We start from the raw sequence: 24,679 nt of genomic DNA, 5'->3' as shown, positions 1-24,679 counted from the left end.
CAACAACCACAGTTGAACCAACAACCACTGTTGAACCAACAACCACTGTTGTACAAACAACCACTGTTGAACCTACAACCACACATGTACCAACAACCACTGTTGAACCAACAACCACTGTTGAACCAACAACCACTGTTGAACCAACAACCACTGTTGAACCAGCAACAACTGTTGAACCAACAACCACTCTCGGACCAACAACCACACCTGAACCAACAACCACTGTTGAACCAACAACTACTGTTGAACCAACAACCACACCTGAACCAACAACCACTGTTGAACCAACAACCACTGTTGAACAAACAACCACTGTTGAACCAACAACCACTGTTGAACCAACAACAACTGTTGAACCAACAACCACTGTTGAACCAACAACCACTGTCGAACCAACAACCACTGTTGAACCAACAACCACTCTCGGACCAACAACCACACCTGAACCAACAACCACTGTTGAACCAACAACCACTGTTGAACCAACAACCACACCTGAACCAACAACCACTGTTGAACCAACAACCACACCTGAACCAACAACCACTGTTGAACAAACAACCACTGTTGAACCAACAACCACTGTTGAACCTACCACCACTGTTGCACCAACAACCACACCTGAACCAACAACCACTGTTGAACCAACAACCACTGTTGAACCTACAACCACTGTTGAACCAACAACCACACCTGAACCAACAACCACTGTTGAACCAACAACTACTGTTGAAGCAACAACCACTGTTGAATCAACAACCACTGTTGAACCAACAACCACACCTGAACCAACAACCACTGTTGAACCAACAACCACTGTTGAACCAACAACCACTGTTGAACCAACAACCACTGTTGAATCAACAACCACTGTTGAACCAACAACCACTGTTGAACCAACAACCACACCTGAACCAACAACCACTGTTGAACCAACAACCACATCTGAAACAACAACCACTGTTGAACCTACAACCACTGTTCAACCAACAACCACACCTGAACCAACAACCACTGTTGAACAAACCACCACTTTTGAACCAACAACCACTGCTGAACCGACAACCACTGTTCAACCAACAACCACTGTTGAACCAACAACCACTGTTGTACAAACAACCACTGTTGAACCAACAACCACTGTTGAACCAACAACCACTGTTGAATCAACAACCACTGTTGAACCAACAACCACTGTTGAACCAACAACCACACCTGAACCAACAACCACACCTGAACCAACAACCACTGTTGAACAAACCACCACTTTTGAACTAACAACCACTGCTGAACCAACGACCACACTTCAACCAACAACCACTGTTGAACCAACAACCACTGTTGAATCAACAACCACTGTTGAACCAACAACCACTGTTGAACCAACAACCACTGTTGAACAAACAACCACTGTTGGACCAACAACCACACCTGAACCAACAACCACTGCTGAACCAACAACCACTGTTGAATCAACAACCACTGTTGAACCAACAACCACTGTTGAACCAACAACCACTGTTGAACAAACAACCACTTTTGAACCAACAACCACTGTTGAACCAACAACCACACCTGTACCAACAACCACTGTCGAACAAACAACTACTGTTGAACCAACAACCACTGTTGAATCAACAACCACTGTTGAACAAACAACTACTGTTGAACCAACAACCACTGTTGAATCAACAACCACTGTTGAACCAACAACGACTGTTGAACCAACAACCACTGTTGAACCAACAACCACACCTGAACCAACAACCACTGCTGAACCAACAACCACTGTTGAATCAACAACCACTGTTGAACCAACAACCACTGTTGAACCAACAACCACTGTCGAACCAACAACCACTGTTGAACCAACAACCACTGTTGAACCAACAACAACTGTTGAACCAACAACCACTGTCGAACCAACAACCACTGTCGAACCAACAACCACTGTTGAACCAACAACCACTGTTGAACCAACAACCACACCTGAACCAACAACCACTGTTGAACGAACAACCACACCTGAACCAACAACCACTGTTGAACCAACAACTACTGTTGAACCTACAACCACTGTTGCACCAACAACCACACCTGAACCAACAACCACTGTTGAACCAACAACCACTGTTGAACCTACAACCACTGTTGAACCAACAACCACACCTGAACCAACAACCACTGTTGAACAAACAACTACTGTTGAAACAACAACCACTGTTGAATCAACAACCACTGTTGAACCAACAACCACTGTTGAACCAACAACCACTGTTGGACCAACAACCACACCTGAACCAACAACCACTGCTGAACCAACAACCACTGTTGAATCAACAACCACTGTTGAACCAACAACCACTGTTGAACCAACAACCACTGTTGAACAAACAACCACTTTTGAACCAACAACCACTGTTGAACCAACAACCACACCTGTACCAACAACCACTGTTGAACAAACAACTACTGTTGAACCAACAACCACTGTTGAATCAACAACCACTGTTGAACAAACAACTACTGTTGAACCAACAACCACTGTTGAATCAACAACCACTGTTGAACCAACAACGACTGTTGAACCAACAACCACTGTTGAACCAACAACCACTGTTGAACCAACAACCACTGTTGAACCAACAACCACTGTTGAACCAACTACTACTGTCGAACCAACAACCACTGTTGAACCAACAACCACTGTTGAACCAACAACCACTGTTGAACCAAAAACCACTGTTGTACAAACAACCACTGTTGAACAAACAACCACTGTTGAACGTACAACCACTGTTGAACCAACAACCACACCTGAAATGACAACCACTGTTGAACCAACAACCACTGTTGAACCAACAACCACTGCTGAACCAACAACCACTGTTGAACCAACAACCACTGTTGAATCAACAACCACTGTTGAACCAACAACCACTGTTGAACCAACAACCACTGTTGAAACAACAACCACTTTTGAACCAACATCCACTGTTATACAAACAACCACTGTTGAACCAACAACCACTGTTGAACCAACAACCACTGTTGAAACAACAACCACTTTTGAACCAACAACCACTGTTGAACCTACAACCACACATGTACCAACAACCACTGTTGAACCAACAACCACTGTTGAACCAACAACCACTGTTGAACCAACAACCACTGTTGAACCAACAACCACTGTTGAACCAACAACCACTGTTGAACCAACAACCACTCTCGGACCAACAACCACACCTGAACCAACAACCACTGTTGAACCAACAACTACTGTTGAACCAACAACCACACCTGAACCAACAACCACTGTTGAACCAACAACCACTGTTGAACAAACAACCACTGTTGAACCAACAACCACTGTTGAACCAACAACAACTGTTGAACCAACAACCACTGTTGAACCAACAACCACTGTCGAACCAACAACCACTGTTGAACCAACAACCACTCTCGGACCAACAACCACAACTGAACCAACAACCACTGTTGAACCAACAACCACTGTTGAACCAACAACCACACCTGAACCAACAACCACTGTTGAACCAACCACCACACCTGAACCAACAACCACTGTTGAACCAACAACCACTGTTGAACCAACAACGACTGTTGAACAAACAACCACTGTTGAACAAACAACCACTGTTGAACCAACAACCACTGTTGAACCAACAACCACTGTTGAACCAACAACCACACCTGAACCAACAACCACTGTTGAACCTACAACCACTGTTGAACCAACAACCACACCTGAACCAACAACCACTGTTGAACAAACAACTACTGTTGAATCAACAACCACTGTTGAATCAACAACCACTGTTGAACCAACAACCACTGCTGAACCAACAACCACTGTTGAATCAACAACCACTGTTGAACCAACAACCACTGCTGAACCAACAACCACTGTTGAACCAACAACCACTGTTGAATCAACAACCACTGTTGAACCAACAACCACTGCTGAACCAACAACCACACTTCAACCAACAACTACTGTTCAACCAACAACCACTGTTGAATCAACAACCACTGTTGAACCAACAACCACACCTGAACCAACAACCACTGTTGAACCAACAACCACTGTTGAACCAACAACCACTGTTGAACCAACAACCACTGTTGAACCAACAACCACTGTTGAACCAACAACTACTGTTGAACCAACAACCAGTGTTGAACCAACAACTACTGTTGAACCAACAACCACAGTTGAACCAACAACCACTGTTGAACCAACAACCACTGTTGAACCAACAACCACTCTTGAACCAACAACCACTGTTGAACCTACAACCACACCTGTACCAACAACAACTGTTGAACCAACAACCACTGTTGAACCAACAACCACTCCTGTACCAACAACAACTGTTGAACCAACAACCACTGTTGAACCAACAACCACTCTTGAACCAACAACCACACCTGAACCAACAACCACAACTGAACCAACAACCACTGTTGAACCAACAACCACTCTTCGACCAACAACCACACCTGAACCAACAACCACACCTGAACCAACAACCACACCTGAACCAACAACCACTGTTGAACAAACAACCACTGTTGAACCAACAACCACTGTTGAACCAACAACCACTGTTGAACCAACAACCACTGTTGAACCAACAACCACTGTTGAATCAACAACCACTGTTGAACCAACAACCACACCTGAACCAACAACCACTGTTGAACCAACAACCACTGTTGAACCAACAACCACACCTGAACCAACAACCACTGTTGAACCAACAACCACTGTTGAACCAACAACCACTGTTGAACCTACAACCACTGTTGCACCAACAACCACACCTGAACCAACAACCACTGTTGAACCAACAACCACTGTTGAACCAACAACCACTGTTGAACCTACAACAACTGTTGAACCAACAACCACACCTGAACCAACGACCACTGTTGAACAAACAACTACTGTTGAAACAACAACCACTGTTGAATCAACAACCACTGTTGAACCAACAACCACACCTGAACCAACAACCACTGTTGAACCAACAACCACACCTGAACCAACAACCACTGTTGAACCAACAACCACTGTTGAACCAGCAACCACTGTCGAACCAACAACCACTGTCGAACCAACAACCACTGTTGAACCAACAACTACTGTTGAACCAACAACCACAGTTGAACCAACAACCACTGTTGAATCAACAACCACTGTTGAACCAACAACCACTGTTGAACCAACAACCACTGTTGAACAAACAACCACTTTTGAACCAACAACCACTGTTGAACCAACAACCACACCTGAGCCAACAACCACTGTTGAACCAACAACCACTGTTGAACCAACAACCACTGTTGAACTAACAACCACTTCTGAACCAACAACCACTGTTAAACCAACAACCACTTTTGAACCAACAACCACTGTTGGACCCGAACCCACAACAACACTTGAACCAACAACCACACCTGAACCAACAACCACACCTGAACCAACAACTACACCAAACCAAACAACCACACCAGAACCAACAACAACACCAGAAACAACAACAACACCAGAACCAACAACACCTGAACCAACAACCACTGTTGAACCAACAACCACTGTTGAACCAACAACCACTGTTGAGCCAACAACCACAGCTGAACCAACAACTACACCAGACCAAACAACCACACCAGAACCAACAACAACACGAGAACAAACAACAACACCTGAACCAACAACTACTGTTGAACCAACAACCACACCTGAACCAACAACCACACCTGAACCAACAACCACACCTGAACCAAGAACCACACCTGAACCAACGACCACAGCTCACTTTGTCACGACGATACCGCCAACTACTACACCAGTGGCGTCAACCCTTGGTAAGTTTTTATTTGATTTGGATTGTTTTTGATATTTCCTGTTAGGAGCATTCGTCAATTACTTAAAGTGCAACAGCATGAGGCTGTTACCTCTGAAACATTTGGAAAGCACTCTGTTATTTTCTTGTGTGAAATCTTTGTTGTTAATTTCTTTGGTCATCGTTTGCTTTTCAACTCAAAGTAAAATAATTATATTGTGTATTTTCTTATTTTGTTTTGCATACAAACATATTTGTAAAGGCCACTTATAAATACATCTGAAACTGGTGATCAAGTTTAAGATTCCCTGTTAATTCCAATACGTCATTTCTGCCTTTTTGCCCAAAAGCATAGTTACCGTAGGAATTGTTTAAGAAGTTGTTGAGAGACGGTCAGCTAATTTGCTGGCGGCTTACTCTTTTTTTGGAAAGAGGAAGTGATTTTTTTCCAGTTTTTGCAATCTTTTGTAGAGTAATTGCTGCATTTGAAAATAAGATGCATAACAATGCATAATCTACTGATAGCAGGTATTTTGAGTAAGATAAAGTCTTTTCTCTGGATCAGCCTTATTTTTTTTATTGGTGAAAAATCCAACAAGCAAATGCAACGTTTCTCCTTCATATCCTCTGGGTGAGCAAGACCGCTGATGAAAAGTGGATTGTTTTAATCTATGTACTTTGAAATAGGAGCGCCCCTACACAGTTTGGTAGGCTCATGAAGAAGACAATCAATAATGTTGTCACCCATGAGCAGAAATTCCATTGCATCCACTTTCGGCTCATTTTCGCCTAAGGTCATCATGATGGTAATATCCCATCCTGGGTATGAGTGATAAACGAGTGGTACAATTTATGTGTAAATCTAAGGACCGTGAATTATTTGATGTTTTCCGATTTTTTTAATTGCAATACATCCAACGTTAAGAGAACATTGATTGAAACATTCGGAGTAAAGCTTGTTAAATCAATTTAACTGTCGCTCATGAATATGAAAGGCAAAATTTACGTTTATTTAGCAATGATATTCAGTATCACAATCCATGCCATTCTTTCCTGTATCCAGAGAGCATTGGAAATGTCCAAAAGGGTATCACCCCCCCCCCCCCCCCCCACACACACACACACACACACACCAATCGACTGCTTTACGAGTGATGGGTTTTTGAGGGGAATCGAACCCTCACAATATCTGAATGTCCTTTTATCCATTTCCGGAATGCTGATTGAATGTTTCAAATAGTATATTAAGCCTCGCATCAAGAAAGCGATAATTTTGTCTGGTCAGATCTCAATTTTCTTACCCCAAACGAGTTATTATTAACGTGAGATCGAATCCAGTTTAACGTAATACAGAACGATGCTGTTCGTCGTTCAGCTATTCCAGTATTCTTCTTTTTTGGGGAGTCTCATAAGTGTTCTAGTTCTTATGTTGTTCTGTTCTAACGTGTAACAAAGTCCTAGATGAATAACTCTTGTTCATGGTAAACTTGAAACAGCGACAAAGTTTAACATTACTTGGAATTTCATTCCTGACCAAATAATTGTGTGGCTGGGCTGTTCAGTGTAAATATTCGTTAATGGGACAAATATTCAAGTGTTCATCGACTATCTTTTATGTATTATTGTATTTTATAATTAAAAACATGTTGTCATAGAACATTTTTTTCTGTAAGCAGCTTCTGATAGTTCTCACTCAATGTTCGGGATGCCAGGAATTCCAAATATTTCATGCGGTCACTGATGGAAGTCGCTATAGGCATATGTCTATTGAAATGCAAGTCGAAATGACAAGACGGTTGTTTTCGTGATAAAAAAATTGTAGATATTTCATAACCCGTTTTTCCGATTAAAACTGATGAAGGGTAATACAGGATACGCCTGGAATTAACATTCTACCGAAAATTCTATTGCAATCTGCTCTTCTTGAACTGCAGTATTTCCTTTGTCGCATTGGACAAAGCAAGCATAAGCAATATAGCTCCTAAATGACAAAACGAAATTGAACAAGTCTTAAAGCAACTAGAATGCGTAACATTCCGTCCGTCTTTGTTTAATCCCCAATTCCTAGCAACTACCGACGAAACAACTTCATCGGAAGCTACTACTACTACTACACAACCAATATCTTCTGCTCAACAAACCACTACAGCACAACAAACAACTACAACTGAACTTACATCCACACCTGAACCAACAACCACACCTGAACCAACAACCACAACAGAACCAACAACCACACCTGAACCAACAACCACACCCATACCAACAACCGCACCTGAACAAACGACTACACCCGAACCAACAACCACACCCGAACCAACAACCACGAAACAAACAACAACCACACCTGAACCAACAACCACACCCGAACCAACAACCACACCAGAAACAACAACCACACTTGAACCAACAACCACATCAGAACCAACAACCACACCTAAACCAACAACCACTGTTGAACCAACAACCACACCTGAACCAACAACCACAGCCGAACCAACAACCACACCTGAACCAACAACCACTGTTGAACAAACAACCACACCTGAACCAACAACCACACCTGAACCAACAACCACACCTAAACCAACAACCACTGTTGAACCAACAACCACACCTGAACCAACAACCACATCCGATCCCACAACCACACCTGAGCCAACAACCACAGCTGAACCAACAACCACACCTGATCCCACAACCACACCCGATCCAACAACCACACCTGAGCCAACAACCACAGCTGAACCAACAACCACACCTGAACCCACAACCACACCCGATCCAACAACCACACCTGAGCCAACAACCACAGCTGAACCAACAACCACACCTCAACCAAAAACGACTCCCGAACCTACAACAACACCTGAACCAACAACCACACCTGAACCAACAACCACAGCCGAACCAACAATCAAACCCGATCCCACAACCACACCTGAGCCAACAACCACAGCTGAACCAACAACCACACCTGAACCAACGACTCCCGAATTTACAACAACACCTGAGCCAACAACCACTGTTGAACCAACAACCACACCTGAACCCACAACCACACCCGATCCAACAACCACACCTGAGCCAACTACAACTCCTGAGCCAACAACCACTGTTGAACCAACAACGACTCCCGAACCAACAACAACACCTCAACCAACAAACACACCTCAACCAACAACCACACTTGAACCAACAACCACACCAGAACCAACAACAACACTTGAACCAATGACCACTCCTGAGCCCACAACCACTGTTGAACCAACAACTACTGCTGAACCAACAACCACACTTGAACCAACAACCACTATTGAACCAACAACCACACCTCAACCAACAACCACTGTTGAACCAACAACCACACCTGAACCAACAACCACACCCGATCCAACGACCACTCCTGAGCCAACAACCACAGCTGAACCAACAACAACACCTGAACCAACAACAACACCTGAACCAACAACGACTCCGGAACCAACAACACCTCAACCAACAACCACACCTGACCCAACAACCACACTTGAACCAACAACCACACCAGAACCAACAACAACACTTGAACCAACTACCACTCCTGAGCCAACAACCACTGTTGAACCAACAACCACTGCTGAACCAACAACCACACCTGAACCAACAACCACTGTTGAACCAACAACCACACCTGAAACCACAACAACACCCGAACCAACAACAACACCTCAACCAACAACCACACCCGAACCCACAACAACACCTGAACCAACAACTACAACTGAACCAACAACAACTCCCGAACCAACAACAACACCTCAACCAACAACCACACCCGAACCCACAACAACATCTGAGCCAACAACCACACCTGAACCAACAGCAAATCCCGAACCAACAACAACACCTCAACCAACAACCACACCCGAACCCACAACAACACCTGAACCAACAACTACAACTGAACCAACAACCACACCAGAACCAACAACTACACCAGGCCAAACAACCACAGCAGAACCAACAACCACACCTGAACCAACAACCATAAATGAACCAACAACCACTCCTGAACCAGCAACCACTGTTGAAACAACAACCACTGTTGAACCAACAATTACTGTTGAACCAACAACCACACCTCAGCCCACAACCACACCCGATCACACAAGCACACTTGAGCCAACAACCCCAGCTGAACCAACAACAGCACCTGAACCAACAACGACTCCCGAACCAACAACACCTCAACCAACAACCACAGCTGAACCGACAACCACGCTTGAACCAACAACCACACCAGAACCAACAACAACACTTGAACCAACTACCACTCCTGAGCCAACAACCACTGTTGAACCAACAACGACTGCTGAACCAACAACCACACCTGAATCAACAACCACTGTTGAACCAACAACCACACTTGAAACCACAACAACACCCGATCCCACAACCACACCTGAGCCAACAACCACAGCTGAACCGACAACACCTGAACCAACAACGACGCCCGAACCAAAAACAACCACTGTTGAACCAACAACCACACCTGAGCCCACAACCACACCCGATCCCACAAGCACACTTGAACCAACAACCACAGCTGAACGAACAACATCACCTGAACCAACAACAATTCCCGAACCAACAACACCTCAACCAACAACCACAGCTGAACCAACAACCACGCTTGAACCAATAACCACAGCAGATCCAACAACCACTGTTGAACGAACTACCACTCCTGAGCCAACAACCACTGTTGAACCAACAACCACTGCTAAACCAACAACCACTGCTGTACCAACAACCACTGTTGAACCAACAACCACTGTTGAACCAATAACCACTGTTGAACCAACAACTACACCAGCACAAACCACCCAGGGACCAACAAACACAGATGCACCAACTACCACACAGGGACCAACAAACACAGATGCACCAGCAACCACACAAGGACCAACAAACACAGATGCACCAACAACAACACAGGGACCAACAAACACAGATGCACCAACAACCACACAGGGACCAACAAACACAGATGCACCAACAACCACACAGGGACCAACAAACACAGATGCACCAACAACCACACAGGAACCAACAAACACAGATGCACCAACAACCACACAGGGACCAACAACTACACCTGAACCAACAACCACACAGGGACCAGCAACTACACCTGAACCAGCAACCACACAGGGACCAACAAACACAGATGCACCAACAACCACACAGGGACCAACAAACACATATGCACCAACAACCACACAGGGACCAACAAACACAGATGCACCAACAACCACACAGGGACCAACAAACACAGATGCACCAACAACCACACAGGGACCAACAAACACAGATGCACCAACAACCACACAGGGACCAACAACTACACCTGAACCAACAATCACACAGGGACCAGCAACTACACCTGAACCAACAACCACACAGGGACCAACAAACACCGATGCACCAACAACCACACAGGGACCAACAAACACAGATGCACCAACAACCACACAGGGATCAACTAACACAGATGGACCAACAACCACACAGGGATCAACTAACACAGAAGGACCAACAACCACACAGGGACCAACGACCACAATTGAAGTAACAACTGCAGTTGAACAGACAACTGCTGCACAGACAACGGTAGCGGCTGCAACAACTACAGCTGCACAAACAACCACACAGGGACCAGCAACTACACCTGAACCAACAACCACACAGGGACCAACAAACACAGATGCACCAACAACCACACAGGAACCAACAAACACAGATGCACCAACAACCACACAGGGATCAACTAACACAGATGTACCAACAACCACGGCTGGACCAACCAGCACAGATGGACCAACAACCACACTGGGACCAACAAACACAGATGGACCAACAACCACACAGAGACCAACAAACACAGATGCACCAACAACCACACAGGGACCAACAAACACAGATGCACCAACTACCACACAGGGTCCAACAAACACCGATATACCAACAACCATACAGGGTCCAACAAACACAGATGCACCAACAACCACACAGGGACCAACAAACACAGATGCACCAACAACCACACAGGGACCAACAAACACTGATGCACCAACAACCACACAGGGACCAACAACTACACCTGAACCAACAACCACACAGGGACCAGCAACTACACCTGAACCAACAACCACACAGGGACCAACAAACACAGATGCACCAACAACCACACAGGAACCAACAAACACAGATGCACCAACAACCACACAGGGATCAACTAACACAGATGTACCAACAACCACACAGGGACCAACAAACACAGATGCATCAACTACCACACATGGACCAACAAACACAGATGCACTAACAACCACACAGGGACCAACAAACACAGATGCACCAACAACCACACAGGAACCAACAAACACAGATGCACCAACAACCACACAGGGATCAACTAACACAGATGTACCAACAACCACACAGGGACCAACAAACACAGATGCATCAACTACCACACAGGGACCAACAAACACAGATGCACCAACTACCGGACAGGAACCAACAAACACAGATGCACCAACAACCACACAGGGACCAACAAACACAGATGCACCAACAACCACACAGGGACCAACAAACACAGATGCACCAACAACCACACAGGGTCCAACAAACACAGATGCACCAACAACCACACAGGGTCCAACAAACACAGATGCACCAACAACCACACATGGACCAACGACCACAGATGCACCAACTACCACACAGGGACCAACAAACACAGATGCACCAACTACCACACAGGGACCAACAAACACCGATGGACCAACAACCACACAGGGTCCAACAAACACAGATGCACCAACAACCACACAGGGGCCAACAAACACAAATGCACCAACAACCACACAGGGACCAACAAACACAGATGCACCAACTACCACTCAGGGATCAACGACCGTAACTGAACAAACAACACCTTTAGCCACAACCACCCCAGAACTTACAACCACTTCTGTAATAACAAACACACCTTTAATAAATACAGCTGAACAAACAACTGCTGCACAGACAACGGTAGCGGCTGCAACAGGTACAGCTGCACAAACAACAGCTGGACCAACAACTACGCCAGAACCAACAACTACAATTGAACCAACAACCACATCAGTACCAACAACCACAGCCGCAACAACAACCACACAGGGATCAACAAACACAGATGGGCCAACAACCACACAGGGATCAACAAACACAGATGGACCAACAACCACACAGGGACCAACAAACACAGATGCACCAACAATTACACAAGGACCAACAAATACAGCAGCACCTACAACTACACAGGGACCAACAAACACAGATGGACCAACAACCACACAGGGATCAACGACCATAACTGAACAAACAACACCTTTAGCCACAACCACCCCAGAACTTACAAGCACTTCTGCAATAACAAACACACCTGTAATTATAGCCACATCTGTACCAACAACCACACTTGAACAAACAACTACACAGCAACCGATAACCACAACGATGGACCCAACTACCGAACCAACAACAGTCCCCGGTAAGGCACATGTGCAGTGTTATTTGGATGCTGATCGTGAAGCATTCTGCTGCGGCATTTTAGGCTGCGAGTTTTTAGTGGCTGCGCTTATTTTACGTTTTATTGCTTCTGCTTTGACTGGAATTAAGTAGATAAGGTTTTCAAAATCGCTTTTAAGTGCTTCCTAAACCGAGTTTTTGTTTGACTTGCCGTAATTATATAGATTATGTTAAATAATGTTAACGAATTGATGCTCTAGCCGTTGGTGTGTCTTGGCTGCCGATTGCTACCGCGTATATTTGTTTGTTTGGAAACAACGTTGGTTGAAGTGTAGTGTAGTGTAGTGTGAGAGTTTGGCTAACGATGGAGCGAAACATCTGTTTCTTCAAGTGGAACATGTGTGCTGTTTGGCAAAAAACTGTTTAGTTAAACAAAAAAAGCTAACGCAACTCTAAAAGTATATTAAGCAAATGATTTGCATGATATATTCTTGCTTTTGTTAGTCTTGCGCTTTTTGGGAAACAAAGTGGGCTGTAGTACCATCGTTAAAACGATAAGTCTCTTTATCATTGAATGGAATTTTGAAAGTAGTTACTGTGATCCGTTCTAGTTAATTCAGTGAAACGACAAATAGTTTTGCTAGAAACGTTTCGTGCTTTTATTCAATTCTTAGTTAAATTTGCAGAATTAGTTATTGGCTAGCGCAATCGACATTAATGTAGGCTATGGTAAAAGCTGGCAGATAATACAGTATATTGGCTCTGTAATCCAGAACATTTTAATTTTTTTCTATCGTGTAATTTTTAAAAACAAAGTAGTCCTACATGCACGTACATGCAGGCCTATTCGAATGTTCTCTTTTAAATGAGGGTTATACAACGCAAATGTATTTAGAAAGTTCTAAATATGACGTTCGCAGTTTTATGTATTATGCGATGACTTTATCCAGTGATATAGAAACAAATATCTCAGGCGAAAGTTAATGCTTTATCAATTTCCAAATGTTCAATTAAAATATGACTTTGTATTAAGTTTTCTCCAGTAATGGAATAAACAACGGTTACTTAACCGTTCACATGCTTTCTTAACCGAAGGATGAATAGGAACACAAGATAGAGGGGGTAATTATGCCTTTTCAGAGGTGAAAAGAAAACCCATGAACTGTATTTCCGGCTAAAGCCCCCAAAATCATGTAAGGACTGAAAGCCCAGCCCACAATTTTAGTTATAATTTCCAGGAGACGAACAGAAAAAGCAAAGTAAATTGGAAATATAATCTCTGTTTTCCCCGACAGAGTGCCCTTTGGGAACGTCCCTTGTTACATGTACAAACACAGGTGAGATAACTTTACGCGATTTCGTCACCAAAGGATTGATTAATCCAAACTCGAAAAAAAAACATAATAATATCCGACTGCGGGAAACCTATTAAAAAAATTACAAGCATTGCAACAGAATCTAACTTCCTTTTTCACATCCAGAAGATATGTCTCGACCCATAATTTAATCTATTTTTACATTGTTTCCATGTTTTAGGCTGTTCGCTGAGCTGTTTGAATGGAGGGACTCTAGACGCCCAAAGCTGCGTCTGCAACTGCGCACAGGCCTTCAATGGAACGACCTGCTCGAGTAAGAGTACTTGCAAGAACACACCGACCATAGGCCTTAAGTGGAATCCAAGTGAACTTGAAAACTTCTCAAATGACGCACCTGTGTCCACTTTTCCTTTTTACTGTTTATAAAATGACGCTTGCTTCCAAGAAACCCTGAAAAAAGGTCGACCCTTCCTATAGAGCGTTTACTGAAATTTTTTTGTGTAAACTTGAAGGTTCTCTAAATGATTCCAAAAAGTACTCAAAAATCTTGAGCAGTTTATATCTCGATAAAGATACCGTTTCTGACAAAAGGTAACAATATGTCGTGGCATTAAGAAAGAGAACTTAGAATATAAACTATTGATCGGAATGTTGCCATGAGATTCCTCTCCATGTTCTCTATAACATAACCTGTAAAATATGGTAACTGCGTATAAAAATCTGTTTAGACCGCTTGGAGTTTTCAATTTTGACGTCACATATATTACCAGAAATTATTTTAAAGTCACAAAAGACTTGAATTAACTAAACTGAGGGAATTCGAAATATCACGGGTTTTATTTTGACTTTACAGATTGTCCGCTGACAAGCACCTCCTGTTTAAACGGGGCCACGTTTGATGCGGTCAATTGTGAGTGCGTTTGCCCTAATGGAATGTCAGGTGTTACGTGCGAAGGTGAGATTTAAAAACAATTGACAACAATAATTATGATTAAGCATTTATACAGGGTTTTTTTAACAAGCATATCTCCTTTACACTGAGTACCAAGACCAAAACAGGTATGCACGCGGACACACTCCAACAGAAACTTTTACAAATATAACTTGAAATACTCATTGAAAAAAAGATCAACTAGATTCCGGGAATAAGAAACTTTTAACGAGGCCTTTAACACAGAAAACGACAAGGTCCTTGTCGGATGAGCAGGCAGCTCATTCAACAGATACGGCGATAGGCTATACCCCAACCTTCATTTTGAGTTCACAACTGGTTATCAGGGTAGAAGATGAGTATGTCAGAATTACCAATTTTTAGTGAGGCTTCTTTCCACGTTGATGTAGTGTTGGTATGGATGTTGTTGAAGACAACACGATGATATAACAGTAAGGCCAATCAAAATTGTGTATTTACGGTAACGCCATAACAAAATTCCAGGATAGGAAAATAATTATATTTTGTACTTTTTTTGTTGATATTAGTCTGTCTTTTATTATTCATCCGTTCAGTTAACTTGTTTGTTTAATTTGCCAATTAGACACCAAACAAGTTCAAAGTATACTTTTTTATTATTATTGGCCCATTGGCCAAATATGGCCAAATATGTGGAGGCCGCCAATTTTGCTTGAAAAATCCTGGTAGATCAGGTTACCGTAAACACACGAATACCAAGAATTGGCACGGGATGAAGATGAAAGAGAGGGGTTTAAGTATAAACTACTCATTAACCAATTGCAAAAATACTGCAAAATCAATGACAGCTTACTGAGTCCTTGCAATGGTTATATCTGTTGGTACAGAGCCGGACCCATGTGTGACTACGCCAACCCTTTGCTCGGGCGAAGGCGAGTACTGCGTCAGAGATACTACAAATGCTGACGGCTACACATGTGAGTGTCGCGCCTTAGATGGATATGTCCTAACCAGTACCAACGGAGTCTGCAGTAACACGGGTGGGTCCATCCATTTTGTTTTTATTAATATAAACGCGTTCAGCAGTAACCTATAACAATAGAGAACAATAGGACCTATGGTCCACAATTGGGTAAAGTTTCACTTTTGGGAAGCGATTTAGCAGGGTTATTCCCAAAATGGTATAAGCAATATGATAGTAGGAGCAGGAGGATCGATGGTGTTAATTTAAACAATTATAGGACCGTGTTTGTGATTCTGTTATCACTTTTATGATTCCTGTAACCTTGAAGCAGGTGGGGTTGGGTTTTTTTTTGGGGGGGAGGGGAATACAAGGGAAACATCTTGGGATGTCAAGTGCATTGTTGGGTTTGGTCCCGGGATTTGCATTTAGTGACTGCAAATTAAGAACGAGGCATATCAGGATACACACAACTGAATTTATGTTAATACAGCGGAGTGTACATCAAGTCGGTGGTCCCTCAGGCGCTATCAAATGTTCCTTCGTTATCCAAATCTAACGCAGGAAAACGTAAATTTGCGTCTCGTGGAATTAATTCTTTCAACAACCTCCCTGCGACACTTAAACATCCATTGCCTCCCACTCTTGCCAGTTTTAAGCGCCTCTACACGAACCTGATAGTTTAATATTATATGGTACATGTATGTCTTGTTTTTGTCTTTTTACTGCCAATGTAACAACCGTGATTAACCTTGTCTCAATTTACTGTTTATTAATCTTCTTAATTATATCTTTGTAATGTTTTTTTTGCTTGTTTTTCTATTTTTTATACTATCGTATGCTTGTTGTAACTGCTGGGCACCTTTGAAAAACAGTGTTCTACTAAAAGGTCTACCCAGGATAAACAATAAATAAAATAAAAAATAATTAAATAAATATGGAGAGAGGGGGAATAGTGTAATTTCATCATTACTCGAAAATTGCAATGGCCCTATAAACAAAGTTATACTAGGAGAGGTTATAAACCATATTCTATGCTTATTTTTTAACCTCCCATTTTTTTCAGCCGTGAGTACAATCACAGTAGTGATGCGTGTGCTGGGAGTGAACGGGACTGCAGTCGTTTTCCTCGACGTCTACAATGATCCCAATGCAGCAGCCACCAGAGCCTTTCTCAAAATTGTGACTGATGCGGTAAGTGCAGAATCGTGTCATGTAGGTCCAACAGCTCCTAGGCCTACTTATTACTTTTAGCATAGAGCTAGGCTTCGAGATGAGACACACCACAATGGAAAACAAAGATAAATCTAACAGATTCGGTCATGAACGCCAGTTCTAGAGTGCGTTAAATGCTACGGGCTCAAAAATTCTGAATGTTCTCTACATTTTGGTGGCCTTCTGCCGTTCCAGATTGGAGTCCACCAACATCACAAATTTTAGCTTTAGTTCAAGAATAACACTGTGTGCAAGTGCAGCAAGTTTGTGTCTGTTCGGGATCCGATGTGGAGTTCTTTCTTTCACACTTCAGATTTGAATAGAACACTGAAACTTCCCAGGCATTTAGTGTCGGCATGATGGCAATGAATATCGGTCAAAATACCTACTTCTGTCAAGATACTTGACAAGGAAATATACGGTAAATGTGGCAATCGGAAAAAGCCAGAGCGTGCTTCTTCCGTACGTGCAACTAAAATAACAGTAACAAGAACTAGAGAAATCAGTCAGTAAAGAACCTTTTAAGACTATCGTGAGACACAATATGTGGAGATACAAGTGTGTTCAAGACCTCTCTATCGGTTTTAGCCAGTATCACCTTTTACAAAATTGTTTTTCAAAAAGCCAAACAGACGTGCAAGCAGTGCGCAGGTTGAAGAATTAGAAGCTTAAGAGGACAACAGATTGGGCAATTAGGGTAGTCTTTATAAAAAGAAAACGTTTAAGTAACTGTTTAGCTTTTTGTTTGGTTTTCTTTCAATGGCAAACAAGACTGAGCTGCTTGACGCCAATGCTATTTTCATCTCTCATTTACAGATGCTTCGGCACCTTTTACTCGATCCGCTGACTTCTAATGTCATTTCTGTCATCGGTGTCTCTGTGGCGCGTGGGAGCGTCATTGTCAACGCCGTTGTGACGACATCGACCAACTCCAACGTCACCGCCGACATGGTCATGGAGGTTATAAACGGTGACATAAACGAGGGCCAGGTTCTTAACGATGGACAAACCACACTGAACGTAGTCAACACAACAACCGCATTTGGTAAGATTTGTCACCGACACCACGAAGTAACACCCAAGTCCAATTCAGTGTTACTTCGTGAAAACCGCCAAATGACAAATCTTGTTTACACGAAGTGACACTCAAGTGTGCGCGCGCACATCGGACACTGGCGGGAACGATTTTCGTTTTCATACTATTTGGATTAAAGCGTTTTCAAATGTTTGACAGGAATGTAATTAATACCTATTATTTGTAGGATTACAGACAATTTTAATAAAAAGCCTTAAAACTGGTGAAATAAAGATGAGTGTTACTTCGTGAAAACAAAAATGACCGATTCAGCGCACAGTGTACATGAGTGTTACTTCGTGAAAACGAAAATCGCTCGGTTCTGTAAAATGCGCGCGCGTAGCGAGCACTCAAATCCACGTCAGTGTTACTTCGTGGTGTCACTGACGACCCCCAACACAACCCCCCCCCCCCCCCCTACGTTTCGGGCTCTAACTTCAAACCAAACGAACGTTCTCATTAGTTTGCTGCCCAGTTCTGATGAATTTACACCTTTTGCATTGTTATCATTACATTGTACAGCCGGCCTTTTGTTCACATTCATTGGTACGGAATTAAAAAAAATTAAAATAAGTAAAAAATAAATCCTGCACAATAGCCGCTATATGCAAAGGTCTTCATAATTTATATAAAATAATAACAATACTGGAGTCTTATATAGCACACGTATCTACCAACAATTAGGTACTCAAGGCGCTGGAAATTATGTCTATTATTAAAGAGTGTTCTTTCGATTGAAAAGTAACAAACAATTAACTTACTTTTTAACTCTGACTTTTGAATTCCTAGTATCAACCACAGCATGTGCAACAGACTATTGTCAGAATGGAGGGACGTGTAACGTCACTGGCCAGTATCCACAGTTCATATACACCTGCAGGTAGGCCTAATTGGACTGATTCTACGCTTTTACTTTGGCCGGAAATTATTTGGAAAGGTTTTCAGTTCTGATTATTGTATTCAAATCTTAAAGACTGCTGTTGTCTTGGGGGAAACAAAGCTGGTATTTTACGGAGAAGTATCAGTACTTCTGTCAGTGTTTTAAGTGTTAATCCTTTTAATCTAATAATCTTTTAAAGTTTTAATTTTAAGGCGGTCTTATATTTCATTGAACTGTGTATCTATGTTTTATTGTATTTTTACATGTACCATTCAAGTTAGGATTGACAGGCTTTCGAGTCACAGTGTTTTATTATACTTTGTCAATCCTGGCCAGCTTGGATTGGATTGTTTTTGTTTATTTTTGTTTATTTTTGTGGATTGCTTGTATCTTGTAATTTGGCCGAATAAATAATAATAATAATAATAATAATAATAATAATAATAAATAAAGTATACTCGTTTGTAATTTATTGTTATAATGTTTTTCTATCTCTTTTCGCAGTTGTGCAACTGGATACACAGGTCTTCAATGTGAATCGGAAATCGTGGAATTCACCACAGAAACGACAACTGTGCAGGTCTCAACGACAGCGGCACCATGTGAGCTATTAGAAGTTTGACATTGATTCTAGCTAACGCTCCATACACGACACATATTATCAGGATTGATCCTGTGCATGGTATAGGGAAAGACAGAAGTGATCTATGAATAGGATGAAATAGAGGTTGACATTGCAGGATTTTGTGCTAGCTTATTATAGCGAAGTAACGTCAAAGTCCGTTTTGCAAATGCATCCTCGCTGTTCCTGCAATATGAAGATTTCAATTTAGTTCATCTGCACTTTTATTTTCACATTCGCATCTTCAAAATGACCAGAAAAAAAAGGAAGCAGATTTGCTGAAGTTTTTTTTTACAGTTATTAATAAGTTAAGATAAATAAAAGCAAAGGAGTTACATTGTCGATTAAACTACTGTGAATTAACGTGTAAAGTTCAAGATGTGATCATGGCGGAAATAAGTGATACAGATCGATTCCCGTTTTTCATTGCACTTTTTCCTGTTTTTTTTCATACAGTGCCCACTGTAGCAATCGTGCTCATCATGCTGGGCGTGGTAGCACTCATTCTCACGTTCTTCGGCATCGCCATGTGCTGCTGCATCCTGCTCCGTCGACGCCAGCGCGATGACTGGAGACGGCGCGCTTTCAACAAGTACCAGCGCCGTATGGCCTTCGGCCGTAGGCGTAGCCTCAGCCTGGATGAGTACGATTCGCGCTCTGTGGCTACCGGCAGCGCCTACAATGGGTCGGATTTGGACGACCGGCGGATGGGACACCTGGCCCAGGTTTTGGCGCGGTCCCCCTACATGCAGCAGGTCGGTGCCTTACTGTATAACTCTCTGGCATAATGGGATGTTTTCAAAGTGAACTTCTTGGTTGTCAATATTTGTAGTTTGGGAGAGCGTTTGAACGTTCGATTTTGTATTAGATTCTGTTGTGGTTCATCCATCAAAATATGGGGGTGAACATTAATTGTGTTGTGGGTTTTAAAACGGCTGTAGATATGATTAGCTAACACTTTCATCAACATAAACCGAAATCAACTTTAATTGCTGATGTTGTTGCTTACCTTTGTGCAGAGTCTTCACTCGGAGTTCGCAAGGCCGTACGTGGCAACCGGCATGGAGGCTCTCCACTATGATCAACGATGGGTAAGCTAAATTATTACTTGGCATATTGAAATATTATCAAACATTTTGTATATTATTATCAAATATTTATCAAACGTTTGGTGTTTTTATGCGAGCTACACTGCAAGGGAAATGCACCGTCTGAAATAAAGTTGAACAGGTGGACTTTCTTCAGTCGATTTTGTTTTTCAAGTATTATATTTACACCATTTTCGTAGTACAGGGCCGTAGGGGGTCCCCCAATCGGCCGCATGCGTACTTTTATCCTCGCGACGGAGCATTTCCATGCGTAATCAACTGTGTTATACATATCAAAAGGTCCACTTAATGGTGAAGAGGTTCACTTCACGGTAAAATATGTATTTCCTTGTATAATCAACAGTTTATTGCACATTAGAAGATCCACGTAATGGTAAAAAAACCCGAAACCCCCCCCCCCCTTCCACCAGGTTGGCTACGACCCTGTTGTATCCTTTAAATTCGAAAAGTCGAGTGGGCTTATAAATCATACTAAATGACAACCCATGGTGTCAATGATAGGCTATCGTATCTATTATGAACCTAATGATTTGGTAAAGTTTGCAGCAAGAGATGATACACCATGCTTACCGTTATATTTTTTCAGGTGAATGAAGACGCAGAGGATGCCCGAGCGGCGGCTCGTCGCTCCCGACGGAATCGCTTCAATTACTAAACATCAGGACTACTCGTTTGAGGCGTGGGAAAAATGTGAAATAAGTTTAGTTAAAACTACCTCTATGTAGAGAGAGGTATTTTCAAGTAATTTTCTTTTTATAACATTATATTCTTAAAAGATTTGTTTTACGATGTACATAGTGAGAGCAAACATTATCTCCAAGAATCACCACAGAATGAGCCTAGTGTACGTTGCTGAAATATTTACTATAATTAATATCGTATTTTTAACGAAGAATTAAGCAGGGCGATACCGTTAATTAAAGTATTACGTCAGGAGAAAATATGAACTATGCAAACAACTTTAATGAAGCAGCTTTATGCTCAAAACTGCTAGTATCAAGTGTGGCATATTTTTACAGTGTAGGCATGTCGTTTATTTTGACTAAATGCCGCCGTTGTTTTGTGAGTGTTAATTATATAATGGTTTTCGATAGGAAGTAGATGACAGATCACAGTTGCCTATTATAAACGCAGCTGATATATAAAAGTAGCGAACTTCTAAATTGTAATTAGGCCTAAGTAATGGAATTATATATGAATATGGTAAATAATGCAGCTAATATTAACGTTACGTTGTTTTATTTTTATAATGAAAGCCGTATTCCCTTTGAGTGATAGCCGTTTGCTATTTCCCAGGTTTGCAGCATTGTGACTTTGGACCTGATCCCTGGCTACGTGGCATATACGGATTTATGGCTTCTGACTAGCGCGCCTTGAACAAAGACATTGATAAAATGGGGAACCGCCGACACACGGTTGGATAGCTCAGTTGGTAGAGCATCGGAACGGCAAACTGGAGGTTGCAGGTTCAAAACCCGCTCCAGTCAATTTCTTTGTTCAACTTTGAAAAGCAAAGTATAATACAACTAGTCAGTTTCCCGTTGTGGTTCATTAAAATATTTTTTAAATTATAGATTCAGTGCTTTACCTTTTCTAAATATTCAATGTTAGGAGGATTGTTCAGCTGCTTTTGCGCGGCGGAAAATTATTCGTTAATGGTGCTTCACGTAATGGGCAGATGCAAACCGCACACAATGTGTGCGCCTGAAACCGTCTGGTGTAAACTGCGTTGTAGCACGAACTATGCATGGATACTCTTAACGGATATGTCAAACGGGTGTGGCACAAATCGTTCCTGTAGTATCGTCGGGTTTGTGGATAATATTCGCGGGAATAGACGAAAATCCGAAAACCGAAATAGTTGATCGATGCAGCCTGATCCAGAAAAGTGTACATGGACCAAATTCGAAGGTCAGGGCGGCGATCGGTTCTCAAGCCGATATAAGGGCTAAAAGGAGTATTATCTTTATGAAGAAATACTTCTACTTATTCAGTGGTGTACCACCGTTGCATAAATTCACGTGTTACCTTTACATAACTGGTGTTGGTCACAGTTGTTACATCAAGGAGCACGAGTTGCAAAGCCCTCACATTCCGGCCCTCTGATAACTCTTCCAGTACTTGAGGAGTTAGGTTGACAAAACAGAGGTAGGCTATATTGATGGAGTGCTGTGGCCTCGTGGTTAAGGGCATTGGATTCGTGGTCTGTGGGTAAAGCTGCAGGTTGTGGGTTCGAGTCCAGCCTGGGGTCATGGTGTGTGTGCCCTTGAGCAAGGCACTTTGTCATTCATTGCTTCTCTCCACCCAGGAGTAAATGGGTACCTGTGAGGGCAGAGATGAATAGTGTGGTTGATTTTGCTGCTTTGCGCCGAAAAAATGGCAGCATCGAGCTGTATACATGTACTCCCCAGTACAATTGTACATCTATCCGGGACAAAGAGAGCGAACAGCAACGCGGCTTACACCAGAGGGTGAATGCATGCAGGCGTGCGGCTAACGTCGGCGCATGACTTGGGGCACCATTGGCGAATCTTTAAGAAGCCGAATAGTCCACCGCGTACCAAAACATATCAATACATAAGATTGATTTGTTGAAATCCAATACTTTCGTACACGATGTCTTACTGTCGCCCAGAGATTTATGGAAAGAATGTTGCAACCGGACAACACTTTTTCGTCATATATCAACTCAATAAAGGTCAGTCATTGCAAAAATGTTTAAAAGACGTGAATTTGAGACTGACAAATATTTCTATTTTTGTTAGAAAATACTTTTCTTGACTCTCTCTTGACACAACCACTGAAGTGGCGTCTGGATACTACATTCTTTCCGATTATATTTTAATCACACATTATCCTGCGCCACATTGTCTTTGTAAACCTGTATAAACCTGTATACATGTCTTTTATAAGAATTATTTTTAAAGTATATTTGTCAACAATAATGAAATAATTTAGCTTAAATTCAGAGTCAGAAAATATAACATTCTGGTGTTCCATTGTGAATTATTTCAAAATGATTCTGGGAAAAAACCCTTCCCCAAATGTTTTTGTCATGGACCTATATAACAGGATGTGTTAAGAGTACCAAATAACATAGGCGTAGCCGGGAGGAGGGGGGGGGGGGGGATAAGGGGGTATTTACC

General features: G+C 42.4%; 3 protein-coding genes across 3 annotated transcripts; all 3 read left to right on the top strand.

Annotated features, from left to right (window-relative positions):
- Positions 1 to 575: 575 nt before the first annotated feature.
- On the top strand, positions 576 to 2,366 carry LOC119734585 (threonine-rich protein-like; the record flags this gene model as incomplete). The annotated part of the gene is made up of 2 exons (XM_038208121.1): positions 576 to 653; positions 2,325 to 2,366. Coding segments are annotated over 2 exons (120 nt in total), but the record flags the coding sequence as incomplete, so codon positions are not given.
- Positions 2,367 to 5,498: 3,132 nt separating this feature from the next.
- On the top strand, positions 5,499 to 24,517 carry LOC119734584 (mucin-5AC-like; the record flags this gene model as incomplete). The annotated part of the gene is made up of 11 exons (XM_038208120.1): positions 5,499 to 5,901; positions 14,982 to 15,074; positions 15,615 to 15,716; positions 16,559 to 16,711; positions 17,699 to 17,826; positions 18,664 to 18,892; positions 19,712 to 19,802; positions 20,307 to 20,404; positions 20,881 to 21,179; positions 21,444 to 21,515; positions 22,120 to 24,517. Coding segments are annotated over 11 exons (1,737 nt in total), but the record flags the coding sequence as incomplete, so codon positions are not given.
- On the top strand, positions 10,694 to 11,502 carry LOC119734632 (50 kDa gamma-zein-like). Its single transcript, XM_038208178.1, has one exon. The coding sequence runs from the start codon at positions 10,768 to 10,770 to the stop codon at positions 11,494 to 11,496; it is 729 nt and encodes a 242-aa protein (XP_038064106.1). The 5' UTR covers positions 10,694 to 10,767; the 3' UTR covers positions 11,497 to 11,502.
- Positions 24,518 to 24,679: the final 162 nt, after the last annotated feature.

The sequence above is a fragment of the Patiria miniata genome, unplaced genomic scaffold (genome assembly GCF_015706575.1).
Source record: "Patiria miniata isolate m_02_andy unplaced genomic scaffold, ASM1570657v1 HiC_scaffold_27, whole genome shotgun sequence".
NCBI lineage: Eukaryota > Metazoa > Echinodermata > Asteroidea > Valvatida > Asterinidae > Patiria > Patiria miniata.
The sequence above is the reverse complement of the archived record's forward strand: the minus strand, read 5'-3'. Positions and strand labels throughout refer to the sequence as shown.

Bases quoted from the DNA above. Each gene is read 5' to 3' on its own strand.
- LOC119734632 (XM_038208178.1), top strand. From the start codon at position 10,768: ATGCACCAACTACCACACAGGGACCAACAAACACAGATGCACCAGCAA.